This window comes from Acipenser ruthenus, chromosome 12 (assembly GCF_902713425.1).
Source record: "Acipenser ruthenus chromosome 12, fAciRut3.2 maternal haplotype, whole genome shotgun sequence".
In the NCBI taxonomy this organism is placed as follows: domain Eukaryota; kingdom Metazoa; phylum Chordata; class Actinopteri; order Acipenseriformes; family Acipenseridae; genus Acipenser; species Acipenser ruthenus.
The window spans coordinates 23,870,763-23,893,577 of NC_081200.1; the positions used below are offsets into that span (position 1 = coordinate 23,870,763).

The 22,815-nt window shown below is 41.7% G+C and overlaps 1 protein-coding gene across 1 annotated transcript; it reads right to left on the bottom strand.

Annotated features, from left to right (window-relative positions):
- Nucleotides 1-12,182: 12,182 nt before the first annotated feature.
- LOC117407206 (uncharacterized protein K02A2.6-like) lies at nucleotides 12,183-16,457 on the bottom strand. The gene is made up of 2 exons (XM_059034151.1): nucleotides 15,772-16,457; nucleotides 12,183-15,729 (listed from the first exon to the last, which is right to left on the bottom strand). The coding sequence occupies exons 1-2, from the start codon at nucleotides 16,455-16,457 to the stop codon at nucleotides 12,468-12,470; spliced, it is 3,948 nt and encodes a 1,315-aa protein (XP_058890134.1). The 3' UTR covers nucleotides 12,183-12,467.
- Nucleotides 16,458-22,815: the final 6,358 nt, after the last annotated feature.

The following is a 22,815-nucleotide window of genomic DNA, read 5'->3' on the forward strand; positions in this document are numbered from 1 at the left end:
CTCCATTTGCAGAAATGCAGCCCCAAACTTGCAAGGAAGCTCCACCATGCTTCACTGTTGCCTGCAGACACTCATTCGTGTACCGCTCTCCAGCCCTTCAGCGAACAAACTGCCTTCTTCTACAGCCAAATATTTCAAATTTTGACTCATCAGTCCAGAGCACCTGCTGCAATTTTTCTGCACCCCACTTACTGTGTTTTCGTGCATAGTTGAGTCGCTTGGCCTTGTTTCCACATCGGAGGTATGGCTTTTTGGCCGCAAGTCTTCCATGAAGGCCACTTCTGACCAGACTTCTCCGGACAGTAGATGGGTGTACCAGGGTCCCACTGTTTTCTGCCAATTCTGAGCTGATGGCACTGCTGGACATCTGAATGCGAAGGGAAGTAAGCATGATGTGTCTTTCATCTGCTGCAGTAAGTTTCCTTGGCCGACCACTGCTTCTACGATCCTCAACGTTGCCCGTTTCTTTGTGCTTCTTCAAAAGAGCTTGGACAGCACATCTGGAAACCCCTGTCTGCCTTGAAATTTCTGCCTGGGAGAGACCTTGCTGATGCAGTATAACTACCTTGTGTCTTCATGCTGTGCTCAGTCTTGCCATGGTGTATGACTTTTGACAGTAAACTGTCTTCAGCAACCTCACCTTGTTAGCTGAGTTTGGCTGTTCCTCACCCAGTTTTATTCCTCCTACACAGCTGTTTCTGTTTCAGTTAATGATTGTGTTTCAACCTACATATTAAATTGATGATCATTAGCACCTGTTTGGTATAATTGTTTAATCATACACCTGACTATATGCCTACAAAATCCCTGACTTTGTGCAAGTGTACCTAGAAGAATTGATGCTGTTTTGAAGGCAAAGGGTGGTCACACCAAATATGGATTTGATGTAGATTTTTCTTCTGTTCACTCACTTTGCATTTAGTTAATTGATAAATATAATCTATTAACATGTCTATTTTTGAAAGCATTCTTACTTTACAGCATTTTTTCACACCTGCCTTAAGCTTTTGCACAGTACTGTAGTATCTTAACTAATACATGCTTCATGTTGTTTAGATTCTTTGTATTTTTTTCTATTCCAGTAATCACATCTGCCCTACGTGCTATTATTTCTTACTCTGGCATTTCTTATATATACTATTTAACACAAACAGCACTTATTTGCACCTGGTCCTGAACATTCTAAAAATAAAAAAAATAAAAACTTTTATGTTTTTGCATTAATGGCTTTTTGCAGTTTTATTTTTCTCCAGCGTTACAGAGAGCGAATCTATTACATATGTAATGACTGGTCATTCCCTGGTCATTTCTTTGTGTGATTAAGAGTGATATTATTTGACACTGTGTATTTCTTTATTGGTTTTTGATGTGCATGATGTGTTTTAGTATTAGGTTTGATTAATGATTTGTATTGCTCAATATGTTTTTGAATTTTCACATATGATTTGTATGGTACAAAATTTAGTAGATAGTTCACTTATTTGGCTATTTATGTGCATGAATTGTACTAGATGGAACCCCTGCGTCTCATGACCCCGCTCAGTGTTAGGCTGCTGTGATTGTATCCATGAATTTGTACTTTGCGCTAATTGTGATGTAGTAATTAAAGATTCTGTGCTTTTTATATGAAAATCTGCTTCTGCGTGTTTGACTACCAACCTATTTGTTTCTGCACTAGCCAGACCTTCCTGGTAAAAAGGTGGTGGCAGTGATTGTAAAATTATAGAACCCAGTACGATCCTCCTTGAATTAGGAGTGGCTGCTACACATTTACTCGGGCCAGAGTATTACAGGAGGGCAGGTAATGGTTACACTCTCGAGCATTGGACATATTTCAGAGTTTAGACTGATAGCTCTTTTAAGGCCACAAAGCATATATATATATATATATATATATATATATATATATATATATATATATATATATATAAGTTATATATATAATATATATATATAACTTTATATATATATATATATATAATATATATATATATAAAGTAATGATGTGGATGTGATGACTGAAACAGAAAATGAGACAACGTGAATCTAAACAACATGAATACATTATTCACATAACTCTTAACACGTGCCAATTTGCTCTTTATTGCAAGTAAACAACTGTGGTATGTGACAAGTGAACAGAAATAAAGAAGACTACTCCAATGTTTTATTTCCTTCGCTTTTCTTTATTTAAAAAGACATACGTCCTACTGTTTTTCAAGAGTTAACACCATGAGATACAGCCCACAGACACTCCGTAATGAAAACTCTAATTTCTAATCTCTTTCCATAGCTAAAACGAGATAATTGGTTTTTCAGTAAATTTTGAAACCGTTTAATAATACCTCCTACTAGACATCTCATGTAAACACAGCTAGGTTTGAAATCATACACATTATACTTTTCTTTACAAAAGAGATCCCTGCTGTTTGAGCTTTATAACTGCCATGCCAACCCCATTGGAGAAGATTGGATTAGGAGAGGCAGCTGACTGTGCTGCGGCGTCCTGGCTCTCCAGTAGGATTTGGATGTAAATTCCATTAGTTCACAGTTCCAGAGATAATGAAATGGATACAAAACACTCCAAGGTTTCCATGTCAGCAAAAAATAATAATAGGACCAGCAGTCAGGGGATCTGAATGCATTTTTTTAAACATTTGGCACTTATGTGAATTGACTCAACGGTGTCACCCTGTATATTTCTTAATGACTTTGGCTTAGTTAAATGTATCCTGGCATGTGCCACTTTGCTCTATGTGGTACTAAGCCAATTTACCTTATAACTCATGTATGTTGTGATGATTCTAGAATAAGTAGCTATGCAAACTGAACTGAATGTAAAATCCTGTAATAAAGTAGGAATTGGCGTAACTGTGCTGTTGTATACCACATTAGCTTATGGGTTTTTACATCCGATTAAATATTCATCAAGTCTCTTTTGTGTACTATTATTCATGCAGTTAGCTTATTATTATTATAGCTTTATTCAAAATCAAATCTCTCTAATGATTTTTAGGCTTTGCTCCAGCATTTTAGTGGGATCTTCATTTTACAACACCCACTACTGCTTGAATTACAACAAATTTAACAAACTGCTAAAGAAATCAATTCAAATGCAGATTAAAACAAACCATGTTCTGAAAAAAAATATGTATTGCAGCTAAGTCATACAATAAAAACAAAATAAATCCTGTGTCATGTATTTCTGTGCTTTTTAGAGATCCCTGTACCCTGTTATTGTCTAGCAAGCGTCTGCAAATAAACTTGCATACTATTCATAGTTACTTCTTATCTGATGCTTATGTTGTTTTTTATACTAACCTATATATATATAAAAAAAATAATGGATATTAATTTATCCCAATGTAATTCCCTTCTCCATTCACAGAAGCCCCCAAACACCACTGCATAATAGAGATACAAGGACAATTAGAGGTAGCAGCTGCAAGTTCACCCTACTTTAGTCTAGTTTGGCACCCTGGATTAGTTTAACTGGTGTCAGATAACTCGAGATAGTCCCTTGCTGTCAGATAAGCAGACTCTCCCCTAGGAAAGTCAAATCAAGATCTAGGAACTCTTGTTAGGCTCCAACCTAAGACCCTGGCGTGTACTGTTAATGCATTAAAGAATACTGCTTTACAGTATATAATAATCCTTATATTTACAGCCCTGTAAATATATATATATATATATATATATATATATATATATATATATATATATATACAGTGCCTTGCGAAAGTATTCGGCCCCCTTGAACTTTGCGACCTTTTGCCACATTTCAGGCTTCAAACATAAAGATATGAAACTGTAATTTTTTGTGAAGAATCAACAACAAGTGGGACACAATCATGAAGTGTAACGAAATTTATTGGATATTTCAAACTTTTTTAACAAATAAAAAACTGAAAAATTGGCCGTGCAAAATTATTCAGCCCCTTTACTTTCAGTGCAGCAAACTCTCTCCAGAAGTTCAGTGAGGATCTCTGAATGATCCAATGTTGACCTAAATGGCTAATGATGATAAATAGAATCCACCTGTGTGTAATCAAGCCTCAGTATAAATGCACCTGCACTGTGATAGTGGCAGAGGTCCGTTTAAAGCGCAGAGAGCATCATGAAGAACAAGGAACAAACCAGGCAGGTCCGAGATACTGTTGTGGAGAAGTTTAAAGGCGGATTTGGATACAAAAAGATTTCCCAAGCTTTAAACATCCCAAGGAGCACTGTGCAAGCGATAATATTGAAATGGAAGGAGTATCAGACCACTGCAAATCTACCAAGACCTGGCCGTCCCTGTAAACTTTCAGCTCATACAAGGAGAAGACTGATCAGAGATGCAGCCAAGAGGCCCATGATCACTCTGGATGAACTGCAGAGATCTACAGCTGAGGTGGGAGACTCTGTCCATAGGACAACAATCACTCGTATACTGCACAAATCTGGCCTTTATGGAAGAGTGGCAAGAAGAAAGCCATTTCTTAAAGATATCCATAAAAAGTGTTGATTACAGTTTGCCACAAGCCACCTGGGAGACACACCAAACATGTGGAAGAAGGTGCTCTGGTCAGATGAAACCAAAATCGAACTTTTTGGCAACAATGCAAAACGTTATGTTTGGCGTAAAAGCAACACAGCTCATCACCCTGAACACACCATCCCCACTGTCAAACATGGTGGTGGCACCATCATGGTTTGGGCCTGCTTTTCTTCAGCAGGGACAGGGAAGATGGTTAAAATTGATGGGAATATGGATGGAGCCAAATACAGGACCATTCTGGAAGAAAACCTGATGGAGTCTGCAAAAGACCTGAGACTGGGACGGAGATTTGTCTTCCAACAAGACAATGATCCAAAACATAAAGCAAAATCTACAATGGAATGGTTCACAAATAAACATATCAAGGTGTTAGAATGGCCAAGTCAAAGTCCAGACCTGAATCCAATCGAGAATCTGTGGAAAGAACTGAAAACTGCTGTTCACAAATGCTCTCCATCCAACCTCACTGAGCTCGAGCTGTTTTGCAAGGAGGAATGGGCAAAAATTTCAGTCTCTCGATGTGCAAAACTGATAGAGACATACCCCAAGCGACTTACAGCTGTAATCGCAGCAAAAGGTGGCGCTACAAAGTATTAACTTAAGGGGGCTGAATAATTTTGCACGGCCAATTTTTCAGTTTTTTATTTGTTAAAAAAGTTTGAAATATCCAATAAATTTCGTTCCACTTCATGATTGTGTCCCACTTGTTGTTGATTCTTCACAAAAAATTACAGTTTCATATCTTTATGTTTGAAGCCTGAAATGTGGCAAAAGGTCGCAAAGTTCAAGGGGGCCGAATACTTTCGCAAGGCACTGTATATATATATATATAGGTATGTATAATGTCAATACATTTAGAAGCATAACAACAGAGTCGGTACTATCTGTAGGTTTAACATATACAAGTAACGAATTACCAACCCACACAAGCTTTTATTCTTGCATAATGCTGGAGTTGATTGTATCAGTTTTCTTTATCTTGGGTAGTCTAAAAGAGTGTTTTTGTATAAAATGCCATAACATATATCTCTAACCTTTGTGTCGATCCAGAATAATATTAGCGAGAGGCTTTTGTTATTATTCTAGGTTCTAGAATAATCCGTTTAAAATGAACTTTAATAAGGGCAAAAATTGTTTTTCTTAAGAAATAAATAACTAATGTTTATTCTTCCAGATTCATATTTTCCATAGAAAAGATAACTTAAAAGCCTATCATATAAGATATACATACCGGCTGAGAGGTTTAATTAAAAAATGCCTTTCCTATAATCGAAATTTTTGTATAAAGAAATTCAGCTGCAGATATTACAGAGCTGTGCACCAGAAAAGCATACCTTACCCATAGTGGAGTCAAAATGTATTATTGAGCCAAGGTAACTATGAGAACACGCAGCAGTTTTAGCATGCCCATGAAAATGCTCATGCTGTGTAATTTTAGACACAACTGAAACGTAAATTAATTAAGGCTGATTTCTGTCGATGCGCTTGGGTCACATCCCCAGTCTTCCATTAACATGAACTCATCACTTGGTATTCAACATGACAGTGCACCCCCACACTCGGCTTTGTAAAATGTGAAACTAAAAAATACCCATCAAAGAAACAATAGAGAAATGAAGTATATAATTTTCCACTTTGCTTTCCAACATGAGGACCAAGGAATTTGTTATTTGCAGTCGGCTCACTCAGTTATTATCTAAAATAAGAATGTAAATAAATTAAAGCCATTGTTTCGTTGCCAGCCCAGCAGCTGTTTAATTGGTTTACAAAGCAACATGAAGAGTTGGTTAAAAAATTCACTTCATTGGGCTTTAAATAAAACACTGCAATTTTTTTTTGTGTGTTCAGTGTTATACTGTCAGAGTTTTAACTTAGAAATGCCCACTGACTACAACGCTGTGTATTTGTTTGCAGTCACCACGCTTGTCGCAGCAATAATGGTTCCATGTCAGAAAAGAAAGTTTATTTTTTTTCACTGTGCAAAACAAACTTAGAAACACACACAAGAAAACAAGAACTTAAATCAAGCAACCTGATAAGAGGAATGTCAAGATACCATTAACAGATTGGTAGATAAACAAACAGATGCTAGATAAGATAATGAAGGCATTTCCACCAGCAGAATAAAACAGGTCAATGACATACCTTCTTTTTTTATTGAAACAGTTGTTACTTTGTTATACATATCTTTGTTTCCTTATATTATGCTAAAACAAATCATACCGTATTTATTTTTATTGCATGTTGATTTTTAATCCAACTCTGATGTTGTTTTGAAATAACCTGTAAAACTAAACAAAGTTATATCTGTGTATGTTTACTAGTTTAATTGAATCTACTTAACCACTTACAAAAAACATAAAATACCTAATTCTGTTTGTAATTATAAATATTTGGTTTAGAAAGGAAGCAATGAGGGGAATGTCTGTTCATTAACATATATATATATATTTTTTTTTTTACAAAACCTAATAACATAAAGACTGCTCAATTGCATACAGTTTGTATTTTAAAGTTTTTATGTTTAAATCATATTTAGCAGACAAGTGCTGTGTAAGTGCAATATAATACATGTTTTTGAATTATCTGTGCAGTCATCTGAGAGTCTAGGAAGCAAACAAGCCAGTAAACATCTTTTTAAAATGATTGTCAATTCACCCTTACATTCCAGTGCAGGAGTTAATGGAGTGATGTGCAGCATCCGTGTGCAAGCTTTGTTCAAGCCATAGGGGGGTTTCTTTCATTCAAAATGGTGGGGAATTCAGAGAGCAGGTTTTGTAGTGCTGAAATCACATTAGAATTCCACAGATACCAGAACTGTCTACAACTATAACATTGCAGATTTTTCACAACTACCTATCCATGACACATTATCTACCTTTCAATCTGCATGTCAGACAAGGGATAATCTGTAGTAGTCTCATGGAAAGCATTTCTTTTTGGCCAAATAAACTATTTATTTTCCTGGCTGATACTGTCATTTTAATTTATTAATGGAAAGCAAGTGTGTTATTTTAAATTTAAAATTCCTGAAATTAAAGTAGTCACGCTCATTTAAGGGGATATAGGTTTTCATATAAATAACGTATTAATTCATACTGTTGCAAGTCACAAGAAATATAAAGAAAACACATTTTAATCAGACGTATAAATACCATTTCAGATAAGTTCAGAATGTTCTGCTGGTCTGAGTGGATTTTGCAGTTTATCCCTGGTATAGCTGTGCTTTGTAAAATAATACAATAATTAATTACATAAACTCAAGGTGATACAATCTAAGCAATTAATGTAAATTGCATAGATTTTGCAATTATGTTTATTGTGTAAACCACATCAACCATTCAACCATTTTAGCATTCAACCATTTTAGCAGGAACATAATAGCTGTGTCTAAACAGTTTCTTGTGAACAGTGCTTTTGGATAGGTTACTGTTTGGTTTCCAGCAACTCTTGTAGATTACTTGGGGGTGATCATGGTCACGTTCAGTCCTTTCACCAATTAAAAAAACAACACCTGATCTCTTGTGTATATACTGTTTTCTGTGCTACCACACAATAGGAAAATATTTTAGACACCTGTCACACAATTTGCCAAACACTTTTGGGATCCTCATCAGCAGCTAATATGCTCCTAGAATCAGGACTCACTTGAACTTAATTATATCCGTTCCTTTCCCTGCTCAATGTCCAATTACACAGCGTCTTTATGATATGTTCATATACTCACCGTTTTTAAAAGTATTTACAGGGAAGGCATTGGAGGAAGGAAACTGCCATTATGTCACATGCAGAGGTAGTTTAAATAATGTGGTAAGGCAATGTCGATTTAAAAATTGATTAATTTTTGAATGTTGACAAAGACCATGTTCTATGATATTTTCTTTTTCAAAAAGCTAAATAAATCAGTTTGAATGAATGCTTAAACCAAAGAAAGGAGCACACATACAGTTTAAACTACTGAATGCGTTCATTTTTGACAGCGATGGTTGCGACTAATTTCATTTAGAAGTATATGGTATATTAAATGTAATTAATACAAGTGAATGAAATTGGCCCCCATATGCATCATGAATTTTTCAGCTTGAATTCTGGTGTCAGCTTAATTTACCCTTACCTTGGGTTGAGCAGCAAAAAACCATGTGTAAATAAGTCTCTACTAATCTCACAGTAACAGCCTGATTTGTATATGTGCCCCAAAGAGAAATTAGACTGATGTAAGATACTGTGAACCAATGTTGGGTGCAATTCTCACTTGTCAGACAAAAAGGTATTTGGGATCCAGTGCGATCCTGCTCAAATTAACCCCTGACTATTGCACTGCAAAATCTTCTCCCTAATGATTTTTTAGTTAAAGACAGAAATGTCTCCAACTACAGAACTATCAAAGACATTCCACATGCTCTAAGTTAATGTATGTCTAATAATTTCATTGAAATGCTGTTTTATAAGACATGTGAATGCATACTTAAGAAAACCTGTCATTTACAAACAAACAAAAAAGATAGGGTCTTTCAGAGGAGGATGGTAACAGCTAAAGTAAAATGAAAAGCATGTCGCTTGAAAGAACAAATGCACATTATTGCATTAGCTGCTTTAGGGGCCCATAATAAACTGCTTGTCAGTCAAAACAAAAGGATAGCCACTCCCCTGAAGGTTGGAAAGAGCCTAAAAGAATGCCTGGAGTATGGGGTTAACAATGGTTGGGCCTATGGGGAGCTCAAAAGCATTCTCTAGTAAAAGATAGTAAGATCTTCAGCTTAGGCTCTGTTGTCAAATGTTTTATTCATCTGTCATGGCGAGGGCCGCCAAACAGATTATCATGTTTACTTCGGCCCTCATTTGAGAGATAAACCTTTTAATAGTGGAGCTACCAGGGTCGGTCAGTACAGAGATGCCTGCCGCCTTACAAAATAACAAACATTCAGGAAAAAATAATATTTAAAAAAAAAAAATAAATCAAATAATAGGAGTTTAATAATGTCCTTCAGAGGAAAACGATCAATATGCTTTATCTCTTTCTGGAAAGGTCACATTTAGGTCCTGTTATTTTAGTAGTTTCATACTCTCAGAGGATTAACTTCAGAGGTGCAAATAGCATGCAGGATTTACTGAATTCAGGACTGCCTTAACTCTTGATATTTACTCCCAATTCATTTTTTTGTTTTGTTTTTATCATTCAGCTCAAGAAGTGTCCATCACAAGAAAATAATAACGAAAAAAGAATAACAAACAAACCAGATAGTGTTTTATTGTGGCAATCACAGCCATTTATCAAAGAATCTGATCGCTACGCTGTTGTGTTTGTCTCTTGGCCCTACACAAAAAAAGTTCCAGTACTTACAATAAATGTTAGGGTCTCATTCAGATTTAGTAACAACTTCCTTATAATTTTCAATTAATTAAACTGCTTTTGACAACAGACTTGTAATCAGAGCACAACTTTCCACTGGATTCAGGGCATTTAAATTCATGGGTGCTCAATGTACTTAGATTTATTACAGAAATATTTATTTATTCTTTTTATTTAGTCTTTATTTGCCAAGTTTCAATGACTATCCTCTTTAATCATCAAGTTGTAACTTTAAATGAAATATCACTAGAATAGCATCTGAATAGGTTATAATTTTAAATATTATACCAACAATTTAGTTATACTAATAGCTTCCAAATAGAATTTGATTGGTATTTAAAATTGATTTGCTGATATTAGTTTCAAATTGGATTTTACAGATACAGTCACAATGGTTTGTAATAATGTCAGAACCACTGTTCTGTATGCAAGTTTTTTTTTTACTTTTTAGTAGATTTTCTGTATTACTAAAACTGCAAGGAAGAAAGATTGTACACATTGAGTACATGGTAGAGGTCCAACTAGATCACTTTCTATCCAGATTATATCTTACAAACTTTCACAATGCTGTTACTATATATAAAGTATCTGGACAATTACTAACCATAATGATTGTTACAAAGAATTACAGTACCAAGTAACATGTGTTTCATTACCCCAGCCCTACCCAAACATTACAGCAATGCTGGCTCGGGTTGGAACTGGTCAGTGCAGTTATTTCAGGATTTTAGATTATTACACTGGTTGAATAGATTCTAATGCCTGTCCAAGAACTAGTGCTCCTGGCTTAAGGATAACACAGTCAATCTAACTTTCCTTCCATTGAAATTGCGGGATTTGCTGTTAAAATGATTGCCTTCTCTTTTCTTTTTTAACAGCTGGGTGAACCAGAAACTAACAAATTATAATTCCTAATTTCCATCAGTGTAGCCCTAACCCTAACCTTTATTAACATGCTTCCCAGGAAACTGAAAATTACCTGTTACCACCTATAATGACTACTGTGTCATTCCAGTTGGTTGTTGCATGGTGACTATAATGTCCGACCTTGTTTTTTCTAATGACTGAAGATTTATTTAGTCAGTTAGTTTTCAAACAACAGTGCAGTATACCAGTCACAGCTGTCATACACAAAGGGCATAAAACAAACAAACAAAAAACAAACATCATGACTGTAGCAAGTGCAAGAATATTTAGGGAGGGTAAACGAAAGATAACTTACATGCAAGAACAAAAGATAACTTACATGCACCTGCAGCAGAATACTTTGGGATTTTTCCTTTTTAGGGTGGAACAACTTGAAAGAGAATGTCATAAAAAACTAAACAAGACAAGTTGCATTAATCCAAGCATATCTCCTTCTGTCATATCTTGATACAGACATGCAGTGCTTGCCAGATCTTACCTAGCTTATACTGCTAATGACGGTCACGAGCACTCCAGGCCAGAGTTGTAATGACTCGAGTCGTAATTTTCGGTGACTCGACCTGACTTGAGTCATTGTTATCAAATGACTCGACAAGACTCGATGAGAGAAGTCCCTAAAAGAAAAGACTTGACTCGATTCAAGACTCGGCCCAAAAGTCTCCACTTGACTCGAGTCATAGTCTTTATGATAAAATAAATTACACGATCAGTTTTGTTTTCAATAACCCCAGCCCTTCTTCTGATGTGTACAAGCCCTGCCTCTTTATGAGTGAGAGGAACACGTGACAACATAGAGACAGAGAGAAGAGTGTCAGCAGCATGGAAGGTAAATCAAGAGTACCTGCGGTCATCGAGTTCACAAGAACTATGGAGCAGACAGGTCTGCATCCTGCCAGCACTGAGAAATGCCCAACTAAAATAAAACTGTGTCTAAAATAACTGAAATCGTTGTTGGTATTTTATATTATTTCTTTCAAAGTATCAATAAGAAATTACTTATTGGTGGGTCAATCAATAGATTTTTATTTACGTAAGCTTAAAACTTAAATGCGGTACAAAAGCTGTTTAGTGTTTGTTGTCTGGTTTAATGTATATTGATCTAACGTTATACTATGTTTTAAAAAAAAAATCATAGTATAAAGTTAGAAAACAAAAAAAGAATTGGCAAAAAAGTTGTTTTTAAAATTCAAACTACCACTTGCAAATCCAAACTCATGTACATGCTTATAAACTTAAAAAAAAGAAAGTGGTGTGTAAAGTATTCACGCCAGACGTGTTTAATAAGTGAACTCTTGTTTTTTAATTAAACCAGCCATGCACCAGACCCCGTTCTCCAGACAAAACCTTTTTCATCTCGCTCCCGCCTTCTGCCCTTTGACCTCTCTAGCATACATTGCTTAAAGCTGTAACACTCCAATACTCTACATTCCTCCCACTTTAAGTATTTGTCAACCCCTATATTTTCATTTTTTTTTTTTTTTTTTTTTTAAACAAAATACTATTATTAATAATAACATGTAGAACAAGAACACAAACAATCCCTGACCCCACTATGAGGACAGGGGTGGACTACCCTGTTCCTCCAGACAATTATGAGGGATTATTCTGCCCTCTCTTCCGTAACTGCCTGTAACTATCTGGTTTTAGCTTTTACCAGTCCATCAGTACCCGAGGCTTCGGGATACGACTAGAGCGACGCAAAGGGGCTGTGTCTTCTGTTTGGTCCCCCACTGTAATGTCCTGATTCTCAGAAGTGTCTTCTAGAATCTCCTGTTCTTCTTCATAGTTTGCAAGCTGATCCTGTGTCTTTGTCCTTGAGTCACCCTGGTCCACACTGGGCTGGTCAGACACAGTGTCCTCTACTTCTAGTTGGGGACTGTCAGGCTGCGGCATATCTGTCTCAGGTTCTTTAGGAAAACCCCTACGGACATGGTCCACATGTCTCCGGCAGGCTCTACCATCTTGCAATTGTACAACGTATGACACTGGACCTGTCTGTTTGCTTATGGTGCCTGACAACCACTGCGGCCCTGTGCCAAAGTTGCGAGCAAACACACTGTCCCCCACCTTAAAGAACCGTTGTCTGGCGTGTATATCATGATTTGCTTTCTGTTGCGCCTGTTTCTGCTCGACCCTGGCTCTCTCATCTGGGTATAGCAAATCCAGGTGGGTGCGAAGTTTCCGTCCCATCAGGAGCTCCGCTGGTGATTTACCTGTGGTGGCTTGGGGCGTCACCCTGTACTTGAAAAGAAACCTGATCAGTTTCGACTCCATATTCCCCTTTTCCATTTTCTTTAATCCTTCCTTGATTGTCTGAACTGCCCTCTCTGCTAAACCGTTAGAGGAGGGGTGATAAGGGGATGTTTTAATGTGCTTAATGCCATTTTGGACCATAAACTGCCTGAATAGTTCTCCCACAAACTGTGGTCCATTGTCGGAAACAACTGATTCTGGCAGTCCTAAAGCAGCAAAAGTGACTCTGAGTCTGTCAATAGTAGCCTCAGCTGTGGACGAGGTCATCGGGTGGACCTCGATCCACTTGGAATGCGCATCCACTATCACCAGGAGCATTTTTCCATTAACAGGACCAGCATAATCCACATGAATTCTTTCCCATGGTTTTTGTGGCCATTTCCAGGGATGTAGCGGTGCCTCTGGAGGGGCATGCCGATTTGCTTGGCATCTGGTACATTCCTGGACCTTCTTTTCTAATTCCTGGTCCATTTTCGGCCACCACACATAGCTCCGTGCCAAACACTTCATGCGCACTATCCCTGGGTGTGCCTCATGCAGTAATTTTAGAACTTGCAGTCTCAGTGTAGGTGGAATGATGACACGTGCTCCCCACAGGAGACAACCTTCCATGATGCTTATTTCTTGTTTCCTGCTAAAATAAGGCTTGGTTTCCCTATTTGGCAACCCCACCCAACCATTTGTAACCATTCTGCGTATCCTTGATAACACTGGGTCTCTTTCGGTAGCCTTGCTGACCTGTCTCGCATCTAACGGGGACGTTGAGAGCCATTCCAATAAAAGAACTGTTTTGGTTGGCATTGGCACTTTTTGTGGGCCTTCTGGTAAAGGAAGTCTGCTCAGTGCATCTGCGTTGCCAAGGTCCTCCCCCGGTTTATATCGGAAACTGTAGTCATATGCAGCCAACGTTAGAGCCCAGCGCTGAATTCTAGCCGAGGCCATTGGGGGTATTGGTTTATTTTCATTGAACAAGCTCTGGAGAGGCTTGTGATCTGAATTTATTGTAAAATGTCTGCCCAGCAGATAGCAATGGAACCTTTTTACGCCAAAAATAACAGCCAGCCCTTCCTTCTCCAGTTGAGAATACTTTTTCTCGGCAGGTGCCAAAGAGCGTGATGCATAGCTGATGGGCCGCTCTGAACCATCCAACATCCTATGTGCAAGCACAGCTCCCAATCCATAAGGCGAAGCGTCACATGATAACACCAGGGCTTTCTTACCATCATAGTGCACCAGTACGTCTGAAGACTGCAGCAGAGCTTTTGCCTGCGTAAACGCCTTTGTCTGCTCCAAACCCCAATGCCACCGGACCTGTTTCTGCAACAGTTTATGCAATGGTGCTAAAACTGTGGACAGATTTGGCAAGAAACGTCCATAATAGTTGAGCAGGCCGAGAAAGGATTTTAGCTCAGTAACAGATTTTGGGGCTGGAGCTTCTGATATGGCTCTCACTTTCTCTTCCACGGGATGTAGACCGGCTGCGTCTATCTTATGTCCCAAATAGATGACTTCAGGAGCCTGGAAAACACACTTGTCTTTTTTTATACGCATTCCTGACTGTGAGAGCCTGTGTAACACTTCCTCTAAATTTGCAAGATGTTCCTGTTCAGTTCTGCCTGTAATGAGAATGTCATCAAGGTACACACACACACCCTGTATGCCCTGTAAGAGCGAATCCATTATTCTTTGAAAAATGCCAGGTGCTGCTGACACTCCAAAAGGCAAGCGGTTATAGCAAAACAGTCCCCGATGTGTGTTAATGGTCACATAAGGTTTGGATCCTTTGTCCAGTAGAATTTGCAGGTAAGCGTTGCTCAAATCAATTTTTGTAAATTCCTGTCCTCCTGCGAGCGTAGCATAAAGATCTTCAATCCTGGGAATGGGGTATGTATCTATCCTTGCCGCTTGGTTAACTGTGACCTTGTAGTCCCCACATATACGTACACTGCCGTCTGCTTTTAGGATTGGTACTATTGGGGCTGCCCACTCAGAAAACTGTACTGGTTCAATAACCCCTTCTGCTATCAATCGGTCCAGTTCTTGATCCACTTTGTCTTTCATGGCGTATGGGACTGGTCTCAGTTTGAAAAAACGTGGCCTAGCTGCTGGGTCCACCTGAATTTTTCCTGTCGTTCCCCTGAGTGTACCTAAACCACTTTGAAAGAGTTCGCTATGCTTCTCCAACAATGTTTGGTATCCTGCAGCTTGTGTCCAAAATAGCTCTGTCCAGTTTAGTTTCAACTGTTTTAACCAGTCCCGACCCAGCAGACTGGGGCCTTCCCCTTTAACTACAGTGAGTCGTAAATATATCTCTTGTCCTTGGTATTTAACCAAAACACTGATGGACCCCAGTATTGGAACTTGTTCCCCTGTATAGGTGCGTAGAACCACATCAGATGTGGTAAGTTCAGGTTTATTGTCCAAAGGCCAGTTTCTGTTGTAAGTTGATTCACTAATTATTGATACTGAAGCTCCAGTATCAATCTCCATGGTGGTTACTTGGTCATTTATAATAACCTCTACAGTGATTGGCTTTTCCCTCTGCTGCTTGCTTCTTACATTGAACATTGTATACACTTCACTTTCCTCCTCCACTACGTGCATCGATTCCTCCTTCCTGGGCTGTTTCCGTGTATCTTTCTTTTTACTACGACAGACTCTGGCAACATGGCCACGTATCACTCAGCATCAGGAGTATCACTCAGCATCTTTAAAATTACAGACATCAGGTGAGTGCTTACCCCCACATCTATAACATGGCAATTTGTGCTGGTTCTCTGAGTAACTGGTCTGTCTTCTGGATTTATCGTATGAAATCTCATTGACCGTACCTGTGTTTAACAGTAGAATGCCGCTTGTTGTAGCCTGTAGATCGGAAGTATTTTTTGCTGCAATTTCCATCCCTTGCGCAATATCCAGTGCCTTTCTGAAATCCAGCGTCGACTCTGACAGTAATCGGCGTTGTATGCGTTCATCGTTAATTCCACACACTAGTCTGTCTCTCAAACGGTCATTCAATGTGTCTCCGAACTCGCAATACTCTGAAAGTGCGCGGAGTTCCGCTACGAAACCAGCTACTGATATGCCTGGCTTGCGAGAACAGCTATCAAATTTAAATCTCTGTACTATGGCTGATGGTTTCGGATTATAATGCTCTGTAAGAGCTGCCACGAGCTCGGCAAATGTTTTTTCACTAGGTTTAAGTGGAGCCACTAAACTTCTCAAAAGGCTATACGTTTTAGCCCCGCACACACTAAGCAAGATTGCACGTTGCTTTTCAGTTTCTTTAATTTCATTTGCGATGAAATACTGGGACAGTCTCTCTGTATACTGAATCCAGTCCTCTTGTTCTGCCTTATATTCTTCAATTTTGCCGTATGCCGCCATTCTGTTTTTTTTTTAAACCTTCGGAGCAGTTTTATCCTCGTCGCCAATGTAAAGTATTCACGCCAGACGTGTTTAATAAGTGAACTCTTGTTTTTTTATTAAACCAGCCATGCACCAGACCCCGTTCTCCAGACAAAACCTTTTTCATCTCGCTCCCGCCTTCTGCCCTTTGACCTCTCTAGCATACATTGCTTAAAGCTGTAACACTCCAATACTCTACATGGTGTACAAGAAATTTAACGTAGTAATGTACTGTACAAGAAATTAACACACAAACAACCCTCTGGCGCTTTAATAATTGTATTTTTTTTTTCATCCACGTAGCCTACAGCTAGTGTCACTATAGCACACGGTACAGGTGATCAATGAAGCTGTTGCACGGTTCCCTTTCAATTCAAAGACGACCAAAACTTTTGGGATATGCCTGCCACAGGTCGGATATTCACTGAGCATTTTATATCAAAGCTGTCGATAGGCCCCTCCGGGGAGTGATATCTTCGGTCCCACTTACCAAGGGAATAAGTAGTCACTCCGCAGAGCTGAAATCTTCTTTTGCCTCTCACAACCAGGTAAGTAAGGTCGTTATATACTAACCTCTTCCAGTTGTTAGTTTGTCTCTTAAAAAGAGCCCTTCTCTTCGAGTTTCTGTAATTCACTTGCAGTCGGTTTGCTGGAAGTCGGCTTGCCACTTCCCCGGAATCAGAACTCAGCATCTGAATCCTGAGCAAACACTGTGCAACTGCACGCCGTTTTAAAAAAAAAATATATTATTTCAACAGCCTACATTGCTTAGCGACTGTAGTCTGCTTCTACTAACCTTGCAGCTTGCTGCCTGTGTTTTTATATTTTTTCTCTGCTTTGGCAGCTTCGAAAAATACCAGAGAGAGACTCCTCCAGCGGGACCTTGCTTCTGCTGTGCCCACTGTTGAGTCGAGTACTCTGGGCGACCTCGGCTCACACATTCACTGTGCATGGCCTAGTCTGCCCCTAGAGGTTGTCTATTACTATTGTTTTTTCTGCTTGCAGTATACTGCGTATACTGCCTTGCAGTTTAAAAAAAAAAAAAAAAAAACTACAGCCGTGTGCTTTCTCCATTAGGCCTGGTATTACCTTGTCCTACTGTTTAGTAGACTCCACAGTCATTCGATCCACGTCTGTAGGCTGTACCACTCCGCTGTAAGCTTCAAGCTGCACCGGTTGTGTGACTGCACGCAGACCAGACTGCAACTGTCTGTAGGCTACGCTCCACACTGTTGCAAGCTATGCACTGTTCCTGGTTGTGTGACTGCAAGCAGCCCAGACTAGACACACAGCTCAGTACCCTTGGTGCTTGAAGCCCTCAGTGCTTCGGCGCCCCAGTGTATCGACCTCAACGCCCTTTGTACCCTCAGGTCCTCGGTGCCTCTGCGCCCTCGGTGCTTCGGCACCCTCAGTTCCTTGAGGCCTTGACGTCTCGGTGCTTCGACACTTTTAAGCCCTATGCATCGGTGCCCCGGTGTCCCATAGTCTCAGTGCTTCGGCATCTTCGGTGCCTCGAGTCCTCGACATCTCTACGCTTCGACGCTGTCAGCGCTTTTAAGTTCCGTGCATCGGTGCCCCGGTGCCCCATAGCATCGATGCCTTAGCATCCTTGGTGCCTCGACGTCTCAGCACTTTTACGCTCCATGCATCAGTGCCCTCAGTGCCTTTGGTGCCCCGGTGCTCCATAGCCTCGGTGCCTTAGTGCTTCGGTATCCTCGGTTCCTCGAGGACTCGACGCCTCAGCGTTTTAACGCTCTGTGCAGCAGTGTCCTCGGTGTTCTCAACCCCCAGTGCCCCAGAGCTTCGGTGCTTCGACATCCTCGGTCCTTAAGTGCTCCCTGCACCGGTGCACTCGATACCTTAGGTGCTTTTGGTACCCCGGTACCCTATAGCCTCGACACCTCAGTGCTTTGGCCCTGTCGATGATCCCTAGCTTCAACTCCTCGGTGCTTCGGCGCCTTCGGTACTCGCAAACTCTGTATATACAGTAGCTTTGGCCCCTCTGTGCTTTTTGCACCTCGGTGCCCCAGTGCATCGGTGCCTCAGTGCATCACTGCCCCAGTGCGCCAGAGCCTTAGGGCATCGGCGCTTCGACACCTTCGGTGTCTGAAAGCCCCTGCAACCAATTACATCGGTGCTTCGGTGCACTTGGTGCCTCGGGACCTGAGAGACATAATGCCGGGCTTTCACCCTTGCACAACCTGCAAGGTGAACCTTCCCCCACAGGACAAACACAGATTGTGTGTCCAGTGCTTGGGCAGGCAGCACACGTCTTCTGCCTTAGAAGATAGGACGTTCTGCCCCATTTGTGCAATTCCAGGGACAAAACCCTGCACAGGAGGCTGGCACAGTTCACTGGCGAGACCTCTACGGTCAGCTCAGACGAACTGTCTCAGGCCTCGGGCCACCTGCCTTCGAGCCCTGCGGAGAGTATCCCCTGCTGCTCGAGCTCCCCTCCAAGAAGCAGTAAGCGGTCGAGACACTCCAGGCAGGCCAAGGATATTGCAGGTCCTGGAGTACCTGCTCCTGCCCCAGCTCTGCCTCTGACACCTGCCCCGAAACCGACCCCGTTTTCACTGGCAGTCACCCCAGTCATCTCAGAGCGAGATGAGGCCATAAGCATGGAGGAACACGATGCAATATCCATTGAGGCATCCTGGGAAGGGGACTTGATAGGGCGTCCAGAGCCAGAGGTCCAGGAGATGACCCGAGGAGGCTGGCCCCGGCTCTGAGATTGACAAAGAGATTGATGTGGACCCTCCCTTAAGCTCAGTTCGGGTACTCATGGAGCGAGCCTCCAGCTTCCTCCAGGTTCCCTGGAAGGCAATGCCTGAACAACGGTGCTCTGTGTTCAGACCGTTGCAAGCTTTGACCCCCCACCCTTTTCCGGTGTTCGAGCGTCTCCAAGAGCGCGGCCCCTCTGGCATCTTTGGAGGGTGCAGGGGCGCTAGGGATACCACACTTTCCGCCGGTGGATTCCATCATACCGGCTTAAGTGCGAGCCCCTCCAGTGGGAGGCCTGTCCAAAGATTCTGTATGCCCTAATGGCCAATGCAGGATCACAGAAGTCCACCTCAAAAAGGCATATGCAGCTGAAGTGCAGGTAACACGCCTGACCAACACTGGATGGCATGCTGCGATCTGTATCCTTTCCTGAACTTCTAGCTTCAGAGCTACGCCTGGTCTCAGGTACGCTATTACAGATGTCCTGCTTCCAGGGGCTAGCCCTGGACAGAAGCCTGGCAGGCTTGGTGATAAGAACATAAGAACATAAGAAAGTTTACAAACGAGAGGAGACCATTCAGCCCATCTTGCTCGTTTGGTTGTTAGTAGCTTATTGATCCCAGAATCTCATCAAGCAGCTTCTTGAAGGATCCCAGGGTGTCAGCTTCAACAACATTACTGGGGAGTTGGTTCCAGACCCTCACAATTCTTTGTGTAAAAAAGTGCCTCCTATTTTCTGTTCTGAATGCCGCTTTATCTAATCTCCATTTGTGACCCCTGGTCCTTGTTTCTTTTTTCAGTTCAAAAAAGTCCCCTGGGTTGACATTGTCTATACCTTTTAGGATTTTGAATGTTTGAATCAGATCACCGCGTAGTCTTCTTTGTTCAAGACTGAATAGATTCAATTCTTTTAGCCTGTCTGCATACGACATGCCTTTTAAACCCGGGATATTTCTGGTTGCTCTTCTTTGCACTCTTTCTAGATCAGCAATATCCTTTTTGTAACGAGGTGACCAGAACTGAACACAATATTCTAGGTGAGGTCTTACTAATGCATTGTAGAGTTTTAACATTACTTCCCTTGATTTAAATTCAACACTTCTCACAATATATCCGAGCATCTTGTTGGCCTTTTTTATAGCTTCCCCACATTGTCTAGATGAAGACATTTCTGAGTCAACATAAACTCCTAGGTCTTTCTCATAGTTCCCTTCTTCAATTGCAGTATCTCCCATATGATATTTATAATGCACATTTTTATTGCCTGTATGCAATACTTTACACTTTTCTCTATTAAATTTCATTTGACAAGTGTCTGATAGCAGGAAGACAGCTGTAGCTGTCTCAGGCGAGGGTCCCAGATGCAAACAAGTCCGCCCTATTGGACGTGCCTATTTCCCCTGGCCATACCTTCGGGCCAGCGGTGACAGTTCCAAAGGAACCACCCCAGGCAGCCTCCAAGACAAGCTCCACCCCAGCCTCAGCAGGCCCAGCAGGGGCCCTGAAGGCTTTCGACCTCAGATCCTCCTGTTCACACAACACCAGCTGCAATACTGGCACAATTGCACCTCAGACTCTCGCCACCGTACACACCAGTTACGCGCTGCAGTTCCACAGGGGACCTCCTCCCTTTCGAGGGATCATGGTTACATCCGTGAACGACCCTCTCCAGGTCTTGGCTCTCAGGCAAGAAGTAGAAATATTACTTCTCAAACTAACCATCCGTCTCGTAGAACACACCTCTCAAGGAGAAGGGTTCTACATCCTCCAGTTTTCCGGCCGGGCGACTGGTTTACCACTGTGGACTTAAAGGACACATATTTTCACATCTCCATTCGTCCAGTACACAGGAATTATATCTCCACTTTGCCTTCCAGGTAAGTGTCTTCGGGTTTTCGTGCTGCTATTCATCCTCTCCTTAGCCCCCTGCATGTTTTCAAAGTGCATGGATGGCATCCTAGCTCCCTTGCAGCCGCAAGGGATCAGGGTGATGAACTACCTGGACGACTAGTTGATCTGCTCCCAGTCACCGGAAGGAGCCCACACGGCGGTAGTGACAGAGCATCTGCCGAGACTGGATCTCAACCTCAACGATGCCAAAAGCCAGTTAATGCCGGTGCAAAGTACGGTCCACTTGGGTCTACAGCTGGATTCCCTTACGATGAGATCCTACCTTCATTTACAACTGTTTAACCCTGTTTCAACAGGGGTCCTGAGTACAATTGGTGTTGTGTCAGAAACTATTGGGTCTGATGGCCGCAGCTTCATCAGTCATCCAACTGGGGTTACTACACGTGCGCCCGATCTAAGCGTGGCTCAATGCCTTTCGGCTACATCCCAAATGCGACATACACCGTCGTCTGATCGTATCTCGCTCATGTTGGGAAGCCCTATGCTGGTGGAGGCAAACCTCTCACCTGCGTGAAGGCGTAAGGATGGGAGTGATACACATCCGTCAAGTGATGATGACAGACGCAGCCAACTCCGGTTGGGGTGCGGTCTGGGCTGGCAGAGGTCCTGACCGTGTTGCTGGAGCTCCGAGCAGTTAATCTGGTTCTCCAGCACTTCCTTCCTGTGCTCCAGAACAGACATTTCCTTGTCCGCACGGACAACATGTCTGTGGTAGCGTACATGAACCACCAGGGAGGGCTTCAGTTCCCGGAGTTATACTGCAAAGCCTTTCAGCTGTTGCTCTGGGCACAGAGGCACTCTGGGCTGTTCATCTCCCGGGAGTGGTGAACTGGGCAGCAGACCTCCTGTCGAGGGAGGGTCCTCACCTGTCAGAATGGCGACTGCATCCTTAGATTGTGCAGCATATTTGGGAACTTGAGAAGGTCAGTAGAGACAAGGCAACAGTTCTCCTGGTGGCCCCCAGATGGCCCAGGAGAATCTGTTTTTTGAACCTTTGTCAGCTGCTGCGAGGCCAGCCCTGGGAGATTCTGCATGGATCTCCTCAGTCCAGTGAAAGGCACCCTCTGGCACCCAGAACCGGGCAGACTCCAACTGTGGGTCTGGCTCCTGAACGGGACCGTCTGTCCACCTTAGGGCTCTCAGACGCAGTCATGACACTCTTTAGAGGAGCCTCATTAAATTATATACTGTATGTACTGCGGCTAGCTGTGCTACTCCGCATACATTCACCAGGTTCTACTGACTTAATGTGGTAGATCCCTCTATGCCTTCATTAGGCAAAAGGGTAGTTGCGGTTGCACGCTCGCACCACAAACATTAGCTTGGCGGTAGCGAGACGTCCCTCATCTGCTGTCCGCTTACACTCCATCGCGACGGCTTTGGTATATTTTCCCAAAAGTATTGGTTGGTGGTCGTCTATGACTTGAAAGGGAATGTTAGGTTACGGATGTAACCCTGGTTCCCTGAAAGAGAAGAAGACAACCACCAAACCTTGCAAAGTCACATCACTCGAATTTGCGGGTTTGATGCAAAAGAGGATTTGAGCTCCACAGAGTGACTACTTATTCCCTTGGTAGGCGGGACCAAGGACGTCACTCCCCGGAGGGGCCTATCAGCAGCGTTGATATGAAATGCTCAGTCAATACCTGACCTGTGGCAGGCATATCCCTAAAGTATTGGTTGGTGGTTGTCTTCTTTTTCA